Source organism: Patiria miniata, unplaced genomic scaffold (genome assembly GCF_015706575.1).
Source record: "Patiria miniata isolate m_02_andy unplaced genomic scaffold, ASM1570657v1 HiC_scaffold_10, whole genome shotgun sequence".
NCBI classification, from domain to species: domain Eukaryota; kingdom Metazoa; phylum Echinodermata; class Asteroidea; order Valvatida; family Asterinidae; genus Patiria; species Patiria miniata.
The window spans coordinates 6,188,944-6,211,872 of record NW_024037048.1 but is presented as its reverse complement, the minus strand read 5'-3'; the positions used below and the strand labels follow the sequence as shown (position 1 = coordinate 6,211,872).

Here is a 22,929-nt window from a genome sequence, read left to right as displayed (position 1 = left end):
CCAATAATTTTGTGACTCGCCAGCCAGGCTACTTAATGAATAGTTTGACTAGCCCGCCACAGTTTTGACTAGCATTTGGCTAGCGGGCTACCGCTAATTTCGAACCCAGCATCAAAAATGAAGACTACCATATATAGTGGAAGTGTGATTCTTAAAAAAATAATGTCAAAGACTTGAACAACATTCATAGACATGCAGAAATGCAACTGCCAATTTATTATGAAGTAGCCTATTGATCGTAAGTAAATAATAGAATCAAGCGTCCTGTGATATCAGTGCTTCTGGTGTTTTGTCAGTTAAAGAAAATCTATACTAACGATGGTTTGTAGCTATAGTAAAAGCTCTTGATCATAACATTGACTTTTTCCTTCTGTGCTGCCATGCAAAGGCCAAAAAAACAATTCTGCTTCCGGTTACCCTTTTTGGGGGGAAAATGAGGAAAAAAACCCAAAATCATCAATTACTACCTTTTTACCAATGACTACATACAGACACCTCCATATGATCGTACACACAAAAAAAATAGCCAAAATAAAAATCCCTACCTACCTACCCAATTTTCAAATGCCATGTAATCGGAAGCAGAACTATTTTTTTTGGCTTAAACTTTGCTGAAGAACACTGCCGAAAGCAATCCACAAAAATGGCCGAATAAGAAAAAGCAATATTGCAGATACATGTGTTAGGAAATGCTTAGCTGGGATCTTAACACTCTATATCAGAAACTAAATCAAGAAGGGTTGATTTGGAAGAAGACTTACACATGCAGGAGGTTATCAACATTATTTTCATGGATTTTTGTTGTGTATCTTTTAGGATAACCTATCGGACTGGAACATGCCTGATACAGTCACGGCAAACGACAACCTGCTGAGCCTACGGACGTCATCCAAAGTGGCTGCCATCCAAGCACCATACCCTCTTCATAAAAGTAAATCAAAAGTTGCTAGTTAAAATTGGCAATTTACTTTGCACATGTATATTCTACACAGTAAAGCTATTAACCGCTTGAGCGTAGAAACCGCTGAGCTGAGTACTTTTCCCCTAAATGCCGCGCGATAAACCTGCATTCTGTTCAATCAGTGCATTGGTGGTTATGATGCTATGGAGCTGGCCTTGACGTTACCCTGCAAACCTTTCAGTAATTTGCATAAATTAGCATAATCCTGTACGTTTTTCTGCCCGTAGGTAAATATTTACTGCCGCGCAAAATACTGCTGTTTGTTTCCGCTTTCCTTTACCGCACTTTTGTGTAGATATGCATGTATACTGAAATCAACCCCCACGTTGGTAATGGTATGATCCTTTTGTACAGGCTCAACCCAGTACGTGGAAATGACCATTGTGTCGATGGGGGAGGAGGCTGCAATAGGCCCCGTGATTGGTCTGACATCAGCCCTGCTGGATGATAACAGGCTTCCAGGGACGATGATGGAGGCAGTTGGATATAGCGGAGTGGACGGGACAATTTACTTTGAAACTCCTGAAAATGGTATTTAAACCATCTATTTTTTTGGTGTTTTTTTCACTTCTTACTTGAAATGCACCGGTACCATTTTGTATTTATTTATAATACCAACTATGTATTTAGGGTCATGCTCAAAAGTGAAAATATTTGTGGAATATGTCTCTCTCATATGACGTCACTTCCTACAGATCGTCACGTGCATCGGCATATTGGGCGTCAAACTTGCGTGATGCGCATCGGCATGCACCTTATTTCGAAGAAATTTTGAGCAACACCACATGTTTAGAACATTTGGCACACTGCGGGCACACGCACCTGATGGCATTGAATACGCAGTTGTAATTTTCCTACAAAAATGACGTCCTATGAGAAAGATCTATTGTGTCGTGTATGTTGTAGTATGGTACCAACAGCAACATCACTTGGGATAGCATCTGTTGCAAAGTTAAGAGTCTAGATGCTTATCTTTGGGTACTACTTTCTCAACCCGGTCATGCAAATATTTACTATTACTTCCAACTCTTTGGATTATGTGCACATGTGCACAGGTGAATACGCCTCTACAAGGTTATCAGGAAATAGATATATGGATTTTACTCAAAAACAAAACCTAGGAATTTCCAAGTTGTGTGGATCCATTGTAAATTGAAGTATTTTATGTAAGGAATATTAAGTCAGAATTTCAGCCCAGGAAATGAATTCTGGTTAAAATAGGAGCATTTTGAAAGTACACTTTCAAAGTCAAAAACTTTGGTACACGACAACAAAGAAATGACTCCACAAGGATACAAATTCCAGTATGTGTGCACATGTATGTGTGAGGTGTAATAAAAATCGACAAATTGTTTTGTGTCTGTAAATCGACAATTGTCTAATATTTTGTAACAGCCACCCAACTGGGTGAGAATTGCAAGTGCAGTGCGGGGGACACCATGGGCTGTGGCCTGGTGTTTGTGGACACTGTCGTCGCTAACCCACGCTTGCCGGCCAACGTCATCGTCTACTTCACCAAGAACGGTCAGGTGGTCAACCAGCGCTCTCTGGATCAACCAATGGGAGGCTTCTATCCTACGATTGGTCTAGCGTGTCAAGGTACGAAAATGGATGAAACCGTTCTCCCTGCTGATTGTCGAATCATGTAATTTGTGTCCTTTCAAGTTAAAGGGAATATACATCATTTGCTTTTGCTGTAATTTTCAGAAATGGATGGAATTGGGGGGTTGGAAATATATAACAAATATAGTTACACTGTTTTTTTTTGAGGTTTTGGGTTCGAAAATGCTATAAAAACCAAGAAAAACGATCATTTTCCTGTAGTCTGGTTCCCTGACTCCATATAAGAAAAAAACAGAGCAGTTTACATACATTGAGGAATTGTAAGGTCAGGGAACCAGTCTAGCTGGCTCGTACCCGTTCATAGGTTTGTTATCGATTGCAAACAAGTGCGATGGTCAATTGGGGCCAGTATTTGAAAAAAAAAGCCAGTTGTTTCCAATGCTGATCGGCCGATCAGCGTTGGAAATTGATACAAAAATACCACTTTTCTTGAAAATGACAGTATACCAGGTGCCATGATTTTACAGGATGCTTTACACTGTCATTCACTAACAGTCCAGCAAGGTATTTCAAAATGATTTGGTAGTTTTATTTTTTGATGTTTGCAATTGTTGTATTTTCCCTTTAAAGGTAGGGTAGATCATTTGCAGCTATCCAAAAAGTAACCGATCAAATTATTGTTAAAACGCTTACTTGGTTTGAAGATAGTACTGACACTAAACCTCAGGTGAAATTATTCCTTCTGGCATGCTGTCATTTTGAAGAAAACAACAAAAGCAGGTCATTTTCCAAAGATGTGTCAAGTGCCACATTTTTGGAAATTTCCGTGAGAACTTCCAAATGCGTTCTACTTTGTTGTCGGTTTTCAATTGGGCGAATCCGTGAATGGGTGACAACCGGGTGAATGAGAATCTTGTCCCGAATGCTGATTTCGGGATTGTGTCACGAGACGGCGCATTTCAAAATATGACTCTGCAACTTTGGAATTGAAATCCAGATCCAGAATAGTGTGTATACGTTTGTTCTGTTTTCTCGAAATATACAGCATTCACAGAGCTAAAACTTCATCAGGTTAGTTATTAACCAGTTCGCGCTTGATGACGCGTATACCCACAATGCTTTTGCGGTATTCTGAACGGAGCGAGGCCGGAAATATCTACCAGCGACCCGCTCGCAGCTTAATCCTGCGCCTCATTCCGTTCTTGTCAAAGTAGTCCCAGCGTGAACTGTTTAGGCAGCCGTGTTCAGATTTTGAGCACTTTTGTTGGTTCAAGTGAAAAAAAAAATTCACAAATTACAAATGGTCTCATCATCATCATCTAGCATTCGCTACCGAGATCTCTTTTACAACGCCACGCCAGGTGTCTTTATCTCTCATGTACGAAAGGTCTTCAATTTCACATTGGGTGTCTCTGCCAATCACATCAATGTAGTTGAAGGGTCTTCGTCCTCTATTAGGGCATGAAAGTCTCCAACATAATACATTAGATATGGCCTGGTTTACAGCACAGTAGCAGAGGCCAGCAAAGCAAAGCGAACTCGTTGTTGAGCAACAATAGCAGAGATAGGTGGAATGTCTCCGTAAATCTGATCTACTCTACCTTTAAAGCCACAGTCCATCATTTGCAGCTATCCCAAAAGTAACTGGCGTCATTATTGTTGAAAAACGAACGTTGTTGAAAGATAGTAAGGGGACTAAACTCCCTGTGTAATTATTCTTTCTGGCAAGCTGTCATTTTGAAGAGATCAACGAAAGAAGGCCTTTCCAACGGTGCGTCTTAAGATTAGCACTGTTGGAAATTTCCGTTAGTAGTTCGTTTTTTTATTCGGCGAAGCGCGCGCAAGCCTTGACACGACGCACATGCGTGTGCAGTTGCTATAATTCGTCGGATCGGTGCGGGACATCGCGTAGCTGCAATCGGCTCAGTGAGAATGTGTCTCGGACACTGAATTCAGGCCCGATTCAAAACATGATTCAGCAACTTTTGATTTGAAATCAAGATCCTAGAATGTTGTTTTTCTCGAAATATTCCAGCCGAAGCTGAGCTGAAACTTCATCAGGTTAGTTGTTCAGCACCCTTCTTGAGATTTTGAGCACTTTTGTTGCTTCAGACGAACAAAATGCACAAATTACAAATGATGGACTATACCCTTAAAACAGTAGTTTGTTTTCTCATGCAGGTTGCACTGTCAAAGTGAACACTGAGTGTCCAACACCGTCCGCTCTCGACATTGATGCGTGGAGGGCCGAAGCAATCAAGAAGACCATGACGTTTGGTGGATTTGGTCCATTAGGTACGTTAAACACGGTCACATTGCGATGTGTTCTGGGCATGTCATTGAAGATTGGCTTGTTACATGTTAAATTTAGATTTTCCTTGTTTATGTCGACAACTTGAGTTTTCATGAGATGGACTTCTATTTGGCATAATTTTGGCAGAATTTTGTTCTTGATGGCGCAAACGTGAAATCAGAGAGATTGGCTCTTAAAGGGAAGATACAACATTTGCAAACATCAAAAAACGAAATGATCAAATTATCACGAAATACCTTACTGAATTGTTAGGGATTGACAATCTAAAAGCATCCTGTAAAATCGTGGCTCCTGGTCTGTTGACATTTTCAAGAAAAACTGTATTTTTCCAACGCTTGTCGGCCGACCAGCATTGGAAAAAAACTGGCTTATTTTCAGAAACTGCTCCTATTTTTCATATTTAGTTATTCCGCATTTTGCAATAGATTACACACTTGTGAAGGGGTACAAACCTGCTAAAGTGATTCTTTGACCTTACAATTCCCCAAAGTCTTTACCTTTCTCCGTTTCATCTTAAGTGGGGTCGGGGAACCAGACTACAAGAAAATGATTGGTTTTTCTTTCTTTTTTCCCAGCATAAACAAGCTCAAAACGTGAGACAAGTCAGTTAAACAACATTTGCTATAACATACTAAAACTCCAAATCCATTTTTTTCTGAAAATTGCAGCAAAAGCAAATCTTGTACATTACCTTTAGAATTCAAGTAGCTGTAGCATTTCCTGAACAGGTCTATCTCTACAAATATCCGAAAGACCACCTTTATTGGCAGAACTATGTCTTGAAACTTTAAGAGTATGTTCGGATTAAGTACAAACAAAAGAGGTACAATGGGGGGTTCATGATTGAAGCTGTTTACATGCTCACGTGTGAACCTGGGGCTGGTTTGAAGCACTAGGATGTTTTTAAAAATTGCACAAATCTTAACGGCCAATACATCATACTGAAAGGAAAATCATTGTGGAGTGCTGTGGCTCTATGGTTAAGGGCATTGGATTCCTGGTCTGCGGGTAAAGCTGCAGGTTGTGGGTTCGAGTCCAGCCTGGGGTCATGGTGTGTGTGGGCAGGCACTTTGTCACTCATTGCTTCTCTCACCCAGGAGTAAATGGGTACCTGTGAGGGCAGAGATGGTTATGTGATTGAATTAGCTTGCTCGTGCCTAACAGGCTGCATCGAGCGGTATACTCCCCAGGGAGCTGAGATGGTATTTGGAATGTTTCATGCAAGCAAACAGAAAACCTCATCCCCCCTTCCAGGAAAAACACACATGGTAGAAATTTGTGTAATTCTCACTCCATCTCATTGCTACCCTGTAAGACCAATCGATTCAGAAAGAGCCCGATTCCACACTACATTGACTTATTAAATTCTTGATTTTCATAATACATGTACGTCTGGGTCTGCTGTGCGCTTCACGCAATATCATGTTATGTCTGTATGGGTCTATATTGTGTACTTAGTGCAAAAACTTATTCCTTATTCCTGATGGCTGTGCCATCTTTTAAGGTCAATTTTATCAATTAATCTAATTAAATCCAGTGTATGCATTTTGTTTTCATTTTATTTTGTTATTTTGGCTGGACCATTACTTTTCCATATTTTTCTTTTTCATTTGGACTATAATTGTTATGTATTTTGCAATGTATTTTATACTGTAACATTCTTGCAATTTGGCCTGGGGGCCACCAGTTGTATGAAAATAAACCAATATAAATAAATACATAAATGGGCCCAATGAGCAGGGGTAATAATGATGTAGCGCCTTGAGCACCAGTCCTGGTGGATACGTGGGCTTTATAAATACCCACTATTATCATTATTATCAAATCCTGATACTGGCACCCCCAATGGAATAAAGACATTGATTTTTAGCACACTCTACCCTTTTGATGCAGGTCCCCAACAATCCCATGGTCCGAAGCACATAGAGGGACAGAAATCGGGTCACTACCGCTTCAATGAGCTGCTAGGAGTCCCCACCAACGACGTGATCAGGCTGAAGGAGAACACTCACAAAAAGCAGCTGATACAGCTGTTGAAAACGATGACGCCCGAGCAGCCATACTTCACAGTGACCATCACAGAGGACGGTAAGCAGGAGAAGCAAACTCCCTTAGCATAAAATGTTGCCAACTTTAACCCTAACTCCCTAGGCCTTTTTCACGAGGATGTAGCCTCAATCCTGCAAAATCTTCCAATTGGCCTCATGGAAAAATAGCATATAGCCTCAATCCTGCAAATTCCTCCTTTATTTCTTGAACATGGTCCGTGGAGGGGTGACCACAGCCTGAATCCTGCAAAATCCTGCCGCAGAAAATGTCAATATTTTGAGGCCTGGCCAGGGACATCCTGGAGCAGTACGGAGCATTTCAAGCTTAATCCAGGCCTATATTTATGCATGGCTGAGCAAAACCAACACAATTAAGGTCCGGCCCCAAGACCTTGACAAACTGCATCCTACAAAATCAGTAACACACTTTTGCCACGTAACATCAATCCTCCAAATTCCTCCACTTTGGCAAAGAGGATTTTGAAGGATTCAGGGTGGTTAGGGTTAAAGGCATCTAGGAGCATTTACAGTAACCCGGAAACGTACCTACCGATTTGACGAGAAAATCCTTGCTCAAAGCGACTGGTACCCAATACCCTGTGAAACTATTTTGCTTGAAATTATTTTGCTTGAAATTGTATCATGAGGAGAAAACAATCAGTTTAAAAAGATGTGTCTGTGGGCACCTTTAACCAGTTCAGGTCGGATACACGCAAAGATTTTGGGGTTTTCAGAACGGATGACGGATAAACACGCCTCAAGCGAGGCCGGAAATATCTGTAAGCGACCCGCTCGCAGTGAGCGAGGCTGGAAATATACCAGTTCAGGTCGGATACACGCAAAGGTTTTGTGGTATTCGGAACGGATGACGGATAAACACGCCTCAAGCGAGGCCGGAAATATCTGTAAGCAACCCGCTCGCAGCGAGCAAGGCTGGAAATATCAGGGTGTGCTTACCGCAGGTGCAGCCTGAACCTGTCTGGTATTGAAACAATACAAGCCCGCAACTGGGTCAGTTTGATGTCAAAACAATCCCGGAGTGAACTGGTTAAACACCCTGGCTCTAAAGGGCCTGTCACACTGTCACGTTCTGGCATGGAGTTTGTACCGTGACCACGTAAAGACTGCCACGTAAAGACTCTGTGCGAACTCCTTGCGAATTGCCGTGACGCACTGGCAACGTCCAGGCCGACGTCGACGTCGTGAGAACTTCATGAACGTGCATGCATCAGGTCTGTGCGTCTCCTCTGCGTTTCCTGCGTCTATGCCGTTAAAAATGTGAAGACTCATGATGAATATCGCCCATTTTGGCCCAAGTATACACGCTGCGCTTCTTGCTGCTGAAGTCACGCATACCTTTTAAGGTCGCATCAAGCGCACGATAAGGACTCCACGACATTGTACGAACTTATTGGACACCACGAGGACGCAGCGAGCGCAAAGGACGCGGCGCAAACTTCTAATTGGTCTTCAATGAAACTCAGAGAGAACGCCGCAAGGACACTATAGAACGCCACAGGGATGTCTTAGATTTTCGGTGGACTTCACAGAGACACATTGCAAGCCACTGGTCTTGTGTTTTCATGGCGTTTTGTTACATTTTTAAGAATCTCAACAACGCAATATGTACGCCATGAATGGACGTGACAGTGTGACAGGCCCTTAAAGTAAACCATAGAGTGTCATCTACTGTTCCTGAAAAAAAACTTGTTATATCTTCCGCCCTGATTTTTTGTAACAGATCCTGATGGTAGAGTAGTGATGGGCATAAGTCGGGATGGACAGAGTGTTGGCGACATGCCAGGGGGTCTGGTGGATTCGGTCGGTTACTCCTGCGAGGGTCAAATCTGCAACGGCGTAGATTACTTCAAGACTGACAAATATACCAAAGGTAAAAATTGAGCCCTATTCCTCAGCAGTTGTTGTTGCGGTAGTTCTGTATCTTAAACCCTAACTCCGTAGCATGATTTACTAGGAACCATACCCATCCTGGCAAATTCCAAAACCATCCGAGAAATTGCACACACATATTTCTGACGTAATTCTGGAGGTGTGCCAAGCCAATGTAAAAGACTGTCAGTTTTAGGGGTACTGTACCCATCCTGACAGATTCCAACACAACATGCCGTTGGTGTTTGATGGGTTGAGTTCTCCTGTGGTTAGTACTGTGCTAGCATTCTCCTGTTAGTCAGTTTTTGTTGGCAATGTAATAAATTGCTTAAGAAATCTCAGAGAGAACGTGTGTTGTTAGGAAAGATTTACATATGTATACAGGCATCTACCTTTCCTTGGATCAGCTGATTTCCTCTTTTTTCACTTCCAATGTGTGCCATTGAAAATAGAAAAACACTGTACAAAGTCTGGGAAAGATTTGAATTTCCTCTTTTTTTGTGACTTCCCAGTTGCATGCCTGTGTATATGTGAAGCACACTCGTTTGAAATATCCTCATGAAAAAATACACATCATGAAAGGTTCTCCGAACGTGTTGTAAAGAAAATACACAGTTAGATATGCATAGCACCTTTGGCTTCGCCTCAAGTGCTATGCGCCCCTCGGCTTTGCCTCAGGTGCTATGCACACCTCGGTTTCGCCTCGGGTGCTATGCGCCCCTCGGTGGTTAAAAACGTCATATCCCACACCACAGCAGCCAACAATTTTTAATTGTATGTGAAACTAAACTTAGGACATCAGTCTCCATGTAATGTTATAAGGCTGACGTGTACAGATTTTGATTGGAAGAGAATGGGGTATAATCCTCCTAAATGCTTCAGTATCAAGGAAGGATTTGGGAGAAGATTTGAAGTTTTGCATGGTAAAGATATATGTATTAAGAAATCATTTTTTGTGAGTTTAATTGTGAGTTTCCCCGGTACATTTCAGAGCCTCACAAACTCTTACATGTTGCACCGCAAATTTTATCTTAATTTAGGATTTAGAAAGGAACATGTTAGTCACCATGTTGCTTGATGTCCCTTAAATTCAAAGATTGTCTCGTTGGTTTCTTACATATCATTGTTTTTGGAAGATTGAGAAAGGTTCGTGATAGCTACAAATGCCCAGGGGATTATAGTTTTTTTTTTCATTTCTTTTCATTTGAATGAATGTTTATCCACTGCATTGGTTTCCTTACTTCAGGTGATGTAGTTGGATGCTACGTGGAGTACTTCAGCGAATCAGTCAAGATTGTGCAATTTGTCAAGAACGGTCAGTTGGTGGGTCTGACCTCACTGACCGGTGGGAGTCGGGACCTGTACCCTAGCCTAGGGTTTGTGGGAGAACCCTGCGCCGTGAAGGTCACGTGGCCTGAATCTAGACCCAGCCCGCCTGCGACGTTTTCCAAGGTATGTGAAGCAAAGCATATGGTCTATTTACATGGGAACAGGGTGATTAAAAGATAATGTGAAAAGCTGCATATCGCATTGGCCGATTTATGAAAAGGTAACACTAGACTTGTAAAAAACAAGAAGGAAATGTAACTATTATGTAAAATGGCAAAAATGATGTACATTTATGTAAATTTGTGGAAGTTTTGCAGGGTCAACATCGTGACAAAGCTGAATGATGTCACAACCACCTTTGTTCTGATTGGTCAAAATACAGGTGTAGCGTGCTGTGCTTTGCAAAAGTCACTCTTATTGGTTTGTCTCTCTACGCACTCTTTTATCTTTATGTGCACGTAACCCATTTCTTTTTGGAAGAAGGTCTTAAGCATTAACGATATTACAATGTACATGAGAGTGTATTTCCCCGGTTCTTTTCAGAACCATTCTCTTAGTTTGAGATATTATTCCAACCGGGTGTTTTTGCAAACCTTTCATTCGTTAGTGTCTCCACCATGCAAAGCCTCAAATCTTTCTCAATGTACATAGGGTCTGCCATAGCATTGTTTGCATGTAGGTTGCAAGTGTTTCATGTGGGTTGGGCCTCTGAAAATATTAGCGTTTAGCTTCAAACGCATGCAGGGTTGTAATAAAGTCAATCACAAGTATGGTCACAAGTCCATCACAAATCTGCAGCAGATTGCACGAAACTTTACATAATGGCATAAGTCCACTTGCACAGCACAATTTATTGTGCAAATTGCGTAACATTTCAGTTATGACAATTTCATGAAACTTTCATGATAGTGTGTAAGTGCAGACTTACACACTATCATGAAAGTGCAACAAATCATGGCGTAACTTGCGCAATCATTTTAGGTGGCATAATTAGTGGTGTAGCGACTGAAAATGACCTATTTTATCGGCAATCCTGATCGTGGTGGAGCCTGCTATATTGCACAACTTTTCAAGGTTGATACAAGACGCTCACAGCTTGTGTTTGAAGTAAAAGAATTTCTATTTTTCTTGTGACAGAGTTTTTAGAGTTGCCGCATGATTCTGAAGAAAGCCAGAAAAGAAACTGTTTTCAAATTGGCGGTTGGAGGTGATTCAACGACTGTTTCAAGAACGAACAAAATCATACACAAACAGCCATTGTAAATGCTATTAGTCTTCTAGTCCAAGATGTTCAGATTATTTAAGACCCTTCGGAGCTATGCCAAGTTTTGTGCATAAGTTTATCGCGCAGCTGCGCAATAAATTTGTTGCATAAGGAATACCTTTGTCTCCACGAATTCGAGAAACAAAGAAAAAAAATTCTTTTGATGGGAGAAGATGATTTAGGATGAATTAATCCCAACACCAAATGCAGTTTTGATTCTTTTAACATTCGAAAATGTGACAGGACAAGCTGTCCAGTTGGATGAAGTGTACTGGGCTTTGCATCCGTGACTCCAGACTCAGTGTACTGAAGAAGATGAGAAGGTTACGAGCCATGTGTTTGCGATCACCCCAACCTCTTACCAGGGGTAAGTATGAGCGTGGAGAAGTTTATTCAGGTATTATCCCTAACCTAATTAACAGGTTTTCTCTAGGCACCCTGCCAAATGCAACAACATGCAAGCTGGCTGAAATCCAACCCTGCCAAATGCAACAACATGCAAGCTGGCTGAAATCCAACCCTGCCAAATGCAACAACATGCAAGCTGGCTGAAATCCAACCCTGCCAAATGCAACAACATGCAAGCTGGCTGAAATCCAACCCTGCCAAATGCAACAACATGCAAGCTGGCTGAAATCCAACCCTGCCAAATGCAACAACATGCAAGCTGGCTGAAATCCAACCCTGCCAAATGCAACAACATGCAAGCTGGCTGAAATCCAACCCTGCCAAATGCAACAACATGCAAGCTGGCTGAAATCCAACCCTGCTAAATGCAACAACATGCAAGCTGGCTGAAATCCAACCCTGCCAAATGCAACAACATGCAAGCTGGCTGAAATCCAACCCTGCCAAATGCAACAACATGCAAGCTGGCTGAAATCCAACCCTGCCAAATGCAACAACATGCAAGCTGGCTGAAATCCAACCCTGCTAAATGCAACAAATTGCAACAGTGGGTTCTGGTGCATTGTGCAGTGAACCCAGTACCATACCAGCCTTGGCACCAAGCAGTTACCCTGCCAAATGCAACCAAATGCAACAGTGGATGTTGTTGTATCACTTTGGCACTATGAGCAGAAAGTTACCCCTGCTAAATGCAACAATGTACAGGGTTTTGAGTTGCCTGTTAAATACAACAGTATGCAACAACTGTTTACCTTTGTAGCTTTGTTGCATAATTAGCAGGGTTAGAGTTAAGGAAAGTGAAGCAAGGGCTTTCAGAAGTCATCTGCACTTCACATACAGCCCCACAAAGTTTACAAAACCACTTTTGCCCATAGAGTTGGCGCTCACACCTCAAATTCCGATGATGAAATCTGTTGATTATGCCTAACACTTTCAAATTCATACACAGTTCTTTTGTTGGATTTAGCAGGCAGAAGCAGTCATGCTTCACTGCTCTCCACAGTGCTGTTTTTGTGCAGTGCCTCTCTGTGTGACACAGTTACTTTAACACATATCCCTTCCTCTGAAACAGACATGCAGGGTTTTAAAGGGTTTCTCATATTTGTCTGAATATCAACTTCCCACAAGGAGGGTTAATTTTAAATGACCACACTGGGTTATACAGGCATGCAACTTTTCCTCGGATCCGCTGATTTCCTCGTTTTTAACTTCTCGTGAATGCCATTACAAATTGTACAAAGTCTTGTGTGATTTGGAGTTTCCTCGTTTTTTGTTCTCTAAATTCCCAGTTGCATACCTATGTATACAACATTCTTGCCATTAAGTTGGTTTAATTTACTTGTGATTTCTCTTTGCAGCCTGGAGCTATTTTGAAGTGGTTGTCCACTCCAAGTTATTGTCCACTCCGACCCAGAAGGTCAGCAAAGCCCCGGTCATCGGACTGACCAACGACATGGGCATCAAACCGTTCAAGAAACTGACCCACGACGAGGCCACCAGGGACATCCGATACTACTGCAACAGCAATAGTATCGGCTTCAAAGACGCCCTGTCTCACAATAGTAAGTACTCCAAAAAAACGTTCATGTCAATTTGTCACAGGTTGTTGAAAGATCTGTTGATTTTGTTGGGAATCTAGTACTGTACCCAGTTCCCACAGAATGGTCTTGGGGAGTTTTTAACCGATTCATAATTCATACCCATTACAAAGAGGGGAAGTGTGGCCTAGCGGTTAGGGTTTCGTGACTCATGATCAGAGGGTCAGGGGTTCGAATCCAGCCGTTGGTCATATGTTGTGTCCTTGGGCGAGCCACTTCATCTCCACTTGCCTCTCTCTACCCATGAGTATGCATGGGTACCGGCATTAGCTGGGGAGTAACCTGCGATGGACTGTTATCCCATCCAGGGGGAACAGAAATATTCTCAAGTCGTTTCATGCCACTGAAACCGGAGATAAATGCTGGCCTGATGGGCCATATTGGCTCGGGACAGACTTTACTTTAGTTTACAAAGAGCATCCTCATCTTGTGAGATTAAACGTTCTGACATCCCAACAAATAAAGACATTAATTTCCGTTGTGCAAGATGTATTTAAAATCTTTTGAAATTGAAAAGTGGGTCTGCGATTGCATACACAATGCTGTGCAAGAGTTTACCTGTGCAGACTTCTTTTGACCACAGAGATTTCATTGGCAAGTCCAAATCTGATACAGCACTTATTCAGTAACTAATATTGGAAGCCATTCTTAAGGTGGCAAATTGCTCAGAGGTCCATCGACCAATAAGATTTTCAAGTACCCGCTGCTATGTACATTAGATTCGAACCGGCCAACCGATCCCATTAGCTCGGTGGTCGAGTGGTAAGACATCTGCACTAGAAAGCAGGAGGTCGTGGGTTCGAGTCCCACCCGAGTGATTTTGTCCACCTTTCACTCGGGAGGTAACACACTGAGTATACAGTGTTAATATGTCGATGAAGGGCAAAACCTAATTTGATTTAAGATTTTCAAAGTCCACCTCAAATTAAGAATGCATGGTGTGATGCACAGAAGTGTGGCAACAATTCAGGGGATTCACATTGCAGTGTGCCACCAAGAGTTTGCCATGGAGAGTCCATTTTTCAAGTTTACAGTCGACAAAACTTGGCCCATTTGAATGAGTGTCAGTAGACAACTTGAGCTAATTTGTTATAGATTGGGGCATAGCGTTCTGCCGCCTTAATACTAAAAACGCCATATTGATCAAAAGAAAAGAAAAGGGCAAACAGATACTCGAATCATATGCTTACAAAACTACTGACCAAACTACTGACCGGAAAAAATGAACAATTTCAAATGTCCCGCGCTGCGAATGTGTCGACCACCCCCCACAATGAACTGGGAAAAAAAAAGACTCCGTGGCAAACTCCTGCATTGTGAGTTGCCCAAATTCAGTGATGGTGATCGGCAGATAAGTTTATGCAGTGCTTACAAAACGTACAGCAATTTAGTGATGGTAACTGAAAAACCCAATATTGAAATCATACTCATCTCCCACTCAAAATTCAATCTCATTTTAATCTTCATTTTGACCCAGTGCTGTCCCAGAAGCAGTACCTTGAGAGTGGGGACCGTCTGGGCTTCGGTATCGTCTACCCGTCCGTGAAGAACCAACCAAACGATCGCGCCCAACAAGTCGTGGTGGTCTACTGCGCTATCAACGGCATTGTCATCCACCACCAGGCCATGCAGCAACCCGCGGGGGGATTCTATCCCATCATCTCACTCTACAAGTATGGTGAGTACTGAATAAAAAAAAAAGGTTAAGGGGACGAACCTGCATGTGTTCACAGGAGCAGAGTGCCTATCTCTCTTTAGTTAGCGATTGTGCCAGACTCATATGCTGCTGTGGGGGGATCGCCACACCTCCTTCACAGCGAGTCTGTTACCTTCCCAGCATTGAATAATACCCATTTAACACCTGGGTTGAGAGGAGTAATTGAGGTAAAGCGCCTTACTCAAGGGCACAACACGCATGGCCACGGTGGGGCTCGAACCCACAACCTCACGATCATGAATCCTGTGCTCTACCATTGGACCACATGTGCCCGCTATACCGAGAGCTAAATGGGCCTGTTATTACTTACCATCAAGAGGGTAGTTTCACATCTGCACGGATACATGTACGTGTACACATATGTATAGCTATCAGTAACGGTTATTGAACATTCTGTTGTTCCACATTGTGTACGCGTGGAGTGCCCTGGCCTAGTGGTCTGGAGCATCGAATTTGTGGTCTGCGGGTAATCCTTCAGGTTGTGGGTCGAGTCCAGGGTAATGGTGCTTGTACCCTTGAGCAGACGCTTTGTCACTCATTGCTTCTCTCCACCCTGGAGTAAATGGGTACCTGTGTGGGCAGTGTTCGTGACTGTGAGAGGTTGATTACGGCCAAGAGTGCCGAAATGGCTGCCTACTGGCCGTGCATGCTCCCTAGACATCTAATCGGAAGCTTCTAATCGGTATTTGGAAAGACAAAGATTTCGACATTTCTATTCTCCTTCTTGCAGGAAGTGAGGTTGACATCATAAACAGCTGCAGCCCGCCCTCTATGGGTGACATAAGCAACTGGCTAGCAGATGCCGAGCATCTCGGGAAGGCGATTACCCAGGCCAAGAAAGACGCAGGTAAAGCTCTCAGTTAGTGTTGGAAGTCAGGTCCTCATAACTCATCACATGTCAAACCTATGACCTCTACGCTAACCAGACAGTTTCATGAAACAATGTGTAACTTACGCAATGCATAGGATATGCGCAACAAAGTTGTTGCACAGCTGCACAATGAACCGACGATTGGTTTTTACAAAACTTGGCATACCTGTGCAACATTTTAAATAATTGAAAGGTACAGTCCATCATTTGTAGTTAAATTTTGTGCATTATGAAGCATCAAAAGCGCTCAAAATCTAACCTGCTTAACAACTAACCTGATGAAGTTTCAGCTCAATGAATGCTGTATATTTCGAGAAAACTAATAAGAAGTTAATCAAATTAGGTTTTGCTCTTCACCGACGTTTAAACACTGTATACTCAGTGTGTTACCTCCCGAGTGAAAGTTGGAAAAAATCACTCGGGTGGGACTCGAACCCACGACCTCCTGCTTTCTAGTGCAGATGTCTTACCACTCGACCACCGAGCTAACGGGATCGGTTGGCTGGTTCGAATCTGATGTACATAGCAGCCCAGCCAACCGATCCCGTTAGCTCGGTGGTCAAGTGGTAAGACATCTGCACTAGAAAGCAGGAGGTCGTGGGTTCGAGTCCCACCCGAGTGATTTTTTCCAACTTTCACTCGGGAGGTAACACACTGAGTATACAGTGTTTAAACGTCGGTGAAGGGCAAAACCTAATTTGATTTATATCACCCCGACGCAAAAATTCCATCTTATAATAATAAGAAGTTGCTGAGTCAGAGTTTTGGGCCTAAATTCAGCATCCGAGCAGATTCTCACTGAGCCGATTGTCGTGCACTGATCCGACAAATTATAGCAACAGCGAGCGTGTGCCTCATGTCAATGATTGCGTGCGCTTCGCCGAATTGAAAACCAACTACGTAACGGAAATTTCTGACAATGCGTCTTTTAATGGACGTTTCACAGAGGGTTTAGTCCCATTATTATAACTTAAATAATTAAATTTACAGTTAAATAATGCAGATAAATTTCAAGGCAAAAGTATCTTAACAAATTTTTAAGGGATAGAGTTACTCAGAGTTGACCACACAAAGCTTTCACAGTGATCATGAAGCCAATTCAACTGACCATGCACAAAATCTGTAATACTTCACTGTGTCATGTGATGAAGGTGCATTGCACTGGATTTATATTAAAGCCAGAGTCCATCATTTGCAGCCATCCGAAAAGTAACTGGCGTAATTATTGTTAAAAAACATACTTGGTTGAAAGATGGTAAGGGGACTAAACTCCTGTGAAATTATTCTTTCTGGCAAGCTGTCATTTTGAAGTAATCAACAAAAGAAGGCCTTTCCAACGGTGCCTCTTAAGACGCACCGTAGGAAAATTTAAATTAGTACTTCGTTTTGTTATTCGGTGAAGCGCGCACAAGCATTGGCATGACGCACACGCATGCGGTTTGCTACAATTCGTCGGATCAGTGCGCGACATCGCATATAGCTGCAACCGGCTCAGTGAGAACGTGTCTCGGATGCTGAATTCAGGCCCAATTCAAAACATGATCCAGCAACTTTTGATTTGAAATTGAGATCCTAGAATGCTGTTTTTCTCGGAATAGACAGCTGAAGCTGAGCTGAAACTTCATCAGGTTAGTTGTTCAGTATCCTTCATTAGATTTTGAACACTTTTGTTGCTTCAAACGAACAAAATGCACAAATTACAAATGATGGACTATATCTTTAGGTTTGAAGGTTTCTCCCTGTAAGTTTTTCGAAGTATGTACCGTCAATTTTAATCTGAACCTTTCATAGCTGGAGACCACAAACAGACAGCAGAGGACAGACAGGCCCGGCCGGCCTCCCCAGCAGAACGCACCCAAAACCACCTCAACAAATACAAGATCTATATCTACTGTGACCCTGTGCGCTACAATGAGGCTACACACATACAGGCAAAGTGAGTAAATAGCCCCTCGAATGCCAAATACAGGGTGAAAAAAAAAAATATGAAACCCAAATGTCGGGACTATTGTTTTAGTGAAGTTCTCCATGTAGCACTTTTAAAATCTAGGATATGGAAGCCCAATTCATATGCTTTCGTGTAGTACAAGAATTATTCAAATCACTCATGTACTTTTCAAGTTGCGGAATTTCAAACACAACCGTTTTAAAGTTTGTCCACAAAAAAGGTGTGCGTTCTTTCAGCACAAGGAAAACAATTCACACACATCCCTATGTGAATTGTTTTTGTTTTGCTGAAAGAACAGCTACATTGTTTGTGATCTGTGGACAGAACTTTAAAACGATGGTTGCGTTTGAAATTCTTGAAAAACTTGAAAAGTACATGAGTGATTTGAATGATTTATGTACCAAATGAGAGTGTATGAATTGGGCTTTCATATCCGAGGTTTAGTGCTACATGCAGAACTTCACTTAGACAGTGGCCCTGATATTTTGGGTTTTTTTTTTTTACTCACCCTGTAATTCAAATATGACCATCTCCTGAGAACATCACAACTTGAAAGGGTATAGCATCAGATTTACCAAGAATTTTCATAAAGTTTACAAAAATCTAAATATGGTTTCAGACGGTAGGACGCTTCACAATGTGTGTGCCAACAAAAAAAATCACCCCATAATCCTTTGCACTAGTACGCCTCTTACACAAATCATGGATGGCATGCACATTAGGATATTAAAAAAGATCGTGGAATCTACAATAGGGCCAAAAAAAAAATAGTAGGTCTCTGGTCAGCGCTTGCTTTGATTTTGATCGGGCAAGTCAAAGTTGGGTTTTTTTTTCTCAAAATTTTCCGCGCTAGCAACAACAGCACCCTCTATTGCCGCACTGCCTCATATGTTCGTGGGCAGCTCGTACCCAGTGATAGATCCGTTACGAGGTTGATGTTGAACAAATGAAAGTAGACAATGGGTACGAAGTTGCTGCCAGCTGATCAACAACAATGGCGGCTAGTCAGCTACACTCGTATCAACACGATGACATGCGATGTGAGCAATTGTGATTGTGAACTAAAGCGTGTCTAAATACATGAAATATGCCACTTATTTCCTTGTCCGTTGTTTGTGGAGTTAAAACTCTTAGACTGTTCGGTATTGTGTCATATAACGGCTGTACAATCAAAGCACGGAAAAAAAAAACCACATTCCCGCATCAATTCTGGAACTTTGGTCTGACCAGAGACTTTTTTTTTTGGCCTAACAATCCTCGCCCTTTTTTTAATCCAATCAGATTGGAGACCAAAGGTTTCGCCACCGTTCTGCCACAGAAGGACGCCCTCAACAACTCCACCCTGACCTCTGACCTGACAGCCTCCGTCAAGACCTGTGACTCGCTGGTATGCTGCCTGGGGCCTGAGATAGGCACCAGCCAGCGGGCGGTTACCGTCTTGGACGTGTGCAAGGCGAGCGGTCGACCCATACTGCCTTGCATCCTGGCCCACGTGGCGTGGCCGCCTGAGGGGCTGACGCAGGAGCACTTCCAAATGCTGACACTGGACAAAATCGGTACGTGTAGACAGTCTTGTATAATTGGGTTCATCACAAAACAACACATTTCCATTTCCATTTCATTTTAGAAACATTTATTTTCACATGAACAAGCACTTTAGAAAACAAAACAATTGTTACATAAAAAACTACTAAGTGGAGGCATTACACAAGAAGCCGGAGCTTACAAAGGGAATGCCTTAAGCCGTGTTCCCATTGGACTTTTTTTGGTTAAAGTACCGCGACTTTTCTGTAGAATGACAAAATTAAATCCAATGGGGACACACGGTAAACTGACGTCCCTGTCAACTTACCGCGACCGTGATGTAAAACTAACAGGCCGAAAGAGGACGCGGAAGACTTCCGCGCAGCCACGGTAACTTAACAGGGCCGCTAAAAAGTCCAATGGGAACGCTCCGCGCTGTAAACCTAACGTGTCCACGCTGTAAAACGCTATGCAAACAACAACACTTACTGTATACACAGAATTCGCGCGAAAATGGTAGTATGGTTCCCTGTCTCGTTTGCACTGATGGCGGTGTGATATTATCATCGTACCGTACACAGCGTGTGTAGCATGTACTACGCTCAGCTGCAGCGCTTTTTTCAATCTCGTCCAGCTGCTGCAGTTTCTCTACTTTACTAGTTAGAAACATGGCAGATTTGATCGATTTTGTGAGGAGTTTAATTGGGCTAGATGAACGTGAAAATGCTGATGAAGGCACAGGAGAAATAACCTGGCCGACTAAATTCAGCGCGCAAAAAATACGTCACAGGCACGTCATATCCCGCATAGGTCAAAGGTGACTGTGCACAACGCCCGCAATGTGTGACATTCTGCCAGTCTCGAACAGCGAATGAACCGTTCCGTCGCGGAATATAAGTCCAGGTGGGAATGCACGGTAGAATTACACCAAAGCCAATCACGATAATTTTCCGCGTGGCCGCTGAAGAAAAAGTCCAACGGGAACACGGCTTTGAACACAACAAAAAATATATATATATACATATAAACAATACTGAAAAAGGAAGACTAAATTCAAAGACAAAACACAACAAAACAATGAAAACAGAAACAGACAAACAAACGGAGTGGACGTAAACCTAATAAACTTTACAGACGGACATACGAAACATACTAGTGATACAACGACACAGTTTATAAAATGGATGATGCAAGCAAAAGAAAGCACAATTAAAGCAAACGGTATGAATGTAGAAAAACCAACAAAAGACAAATGGGGCGTAGAGCAGGTCCCAGAGATGCCAACCATGACTCTTTTTGGAGTAATTATTAGGATTTTGAGGCATGTTACTACTCTTGAAAATTCCAGCTGTCCTATACGCCAACATTGTGGCTACTCTGAAAAGTACTGTGGTTACTCTTAAACTTGACTGTTGTCCTATGTATTTACATTAGCATTACTCTTTGCACAAAGAATCATTACTATTTTCTAGTCTGTAAATTTGGCATCTCTGCAAGTCCTCTTCTAGAGACTGTCAAAACCCAATCAAAAGTCGTTTAGTTCAAAGTCAAGTTCCAATCTGTTCACATCAACTGTAATAAAGACATTCCTTCGTTATTGTTCATTCCCGGAGCAGACTGGTGAGTTGACTTGTGATTGGCATGTGTTTGGACTTTTTATTGGCATGTAATGGCATAGACAACAATTGAATTTAATGTTTAATTTTCTAGAGTAAGCTGACATGCCAATTACAAAGTTATTCAAAGTTAAAGGGAATATACATCATTTGCTTTTGCTGTAATTTTCAGAAATGGATGGAATTGGGGGGTTGGAAATATATAGCAAATCTAGTTACACCGACTTTTTTGAGGTTTTGGGTTCGAAAATGCTATAAAAACCAAGAAAAACGATCATTTTCCTGTAGTCTGGTTCCCTGACTCTATATAAGAAGAAACAGAGCAGTTTACATACATTGGGGAATTGTAAGGTCAGGGAACCAGTCTAGCTGGCTCGTACCCGTTCATAGGTTTGTAATCGATTGCAAACAAGTGTGATGGTCAATTGGGGCCAGTATTTGAAAAAAAAGCCAGTTTCCAACGCTGATCGGCCGATCAGCATTGGAAATTGATACAAAAATACCACTTTTCTTGAAAATGACAGTATACCAGGTGCCATGATTTTACAGGATGCTTTACACTGTCATTCACTAACAGTCCAGCAAGGTATTTCAAAATGATTTTTGTTGTTTTATTTTTTGATGTTTGCAAATGTTGTATTTTCCCTTTAAACACAAATCAAAGTTTGGGATAGTCAAGTTAGGTCATAAGTATAAAACAGATCTAGCTATCATACCTGGTGTGAAAGTGCACACCATCACAAAGTTTTGACGTCACAGTGAGAATTTGTGATACAGCTTTGTAAAAGTTTCAACCTCAGTGAATTTCGCTTCAAATGTTTTGTATGTTTAGTTCACTTTGCAGGGCATTCAGGTGGACCGTCTGTGATACATGTAATCAATTGAATTGTGATGACTTGAACATGTATTTATCATGCATTTATCAACTCATAACAAATGTACATCTCAAAAAAAAAAATTGTAAAAGAGTGTGTTTTGAGAAAGCTGTGGTCACGAACCTCTTGTTTTTTTGAACAACTTCAACATCAATTTTTATTGCATGATAAAATATTTCATTTTAAAATGATTGTGGTAAAACTCCCATGGGGCGCTGTGGTCCAATGGTTACGGTGTTCGACCCGTGTGCCGTGGTGCATGGGTTCGAATCTTGACCGTGGGAACATGGTGCTTGTGCTCTTGAGCAAGGCACTTTACCATTATTGCTTCGTCCTTCGGATGGGACGTAAAGCCGTAGGTCCCGTGTGTTGTGTAATGCACGTTAAAGAACCCAGTAACACTTATCGCTAAGAGAAGGGGTTTGCAATGGTGTTTCTGGCAGTGGCTGCAATGTGCGCCGCAGCACCTTGTAAACCATTATAAGGTGCTACATAATGGGTCTCATATTTCTCATAAACTTTATTTATCTTTCTTTAATAATTGACATAATTTCCAGCGCCTTGAGTACCTAATTGTTGGTAGACACGTGCGCTATATAAGACTCCATTATTATTATTATTATTATTATTATCTCTAAAGACCCTTTTCTCAAAATCTAACACTTGTCATCTTTACTTCAACCTGATCGGAAGTTTGAAATTTGTTCCCACTTTATTTCTTTGTGTTCGTGCAGAGATGACGCAGGATTTTGATTGGGGTGTAGAGCAGGTCGCGGAGAAAACCCTGAACCTCAAGGGCAAAGGCTACAACGGGAAGCTCATCAAGGTGGAGCTGGGCGACGCTGCTAAGATGCTCTACACTGATGCACAGGTAAGTTGAAGTTAAACTGATGGAGATTTTAGATTGTGTTCCCCTTTTCTCTTGTATGGATAGGGAAATGATTTGACCACATGCACGTATGTGTAATACTCACTCAAAGATGTACAGCAAGTAGCCAGCGAG

General features: G+C 42.0%; 1 protein-coding gene and 1 non-coding gene across 2 annotated transcripts in view; one reads left to right on the top strand and one right to left on the bottom strand.

Moving 5' to 3' along the window:
- LOC119736351 overlaps positions 1–22,929 on the top strand; it is a 31,713-nt gene that overhangs the window by 6,000 nt on the left and 2,784 nt on the right. Inside the window, exons 5-18 of the mRNA XM_038210366.1 lie at positions 817–931; positions 1,316–1,492; positions 2,357–2,560; positions 4,706–4,819; positions 6,732–6,926; positions 8,628–8,777; positions 10,023–10,228; positions 11,613–11,736; positions 13,136–13,339; positions 14,853–15,053; positions 15,823–15,939; positions 17,755–17,899; positions 19,193–19,467; positions 22,661–22,797. Coding sequence (XP_038066294.1) covers positions 817–931; positions 1,316–1,492; positions 2,357–2,560; positions 4,706–4,819; positions 6,732–6,926; positions 8,628–8,777; positions 10,023–10,228; positions 11,613–11,736; positions 13,136–13,339; positions 14,853–15,053; positions 15,823–15,939; positions 17,755–17,899; positions 19,193–19,467; positions 22,661–22,797 — 2,364 coding nt within the window. The remainder of the gene's footprint in view (positions 1–816; positions 932–1,315; positions 1,493–2,356; positions 2,561–4,705; positions 4,820–6,731; positions 6,927–8,627; positions 8,778–10,022; positions 10,229–11,612; positions 11,737–13,135; positions 13,340–14,852; positions 15,054–15,822; positions 15,940–17,754; positions 17,900–19,192; positions 19,468–22,660; positions 22,798–22,929) is intronic.
- On the bottom strand, positions 15,292–15,364 carry Trnam-cau. The gene has a single exon. It is a non-coding gene; the product is annotated as a tRNA-Met (tRNA).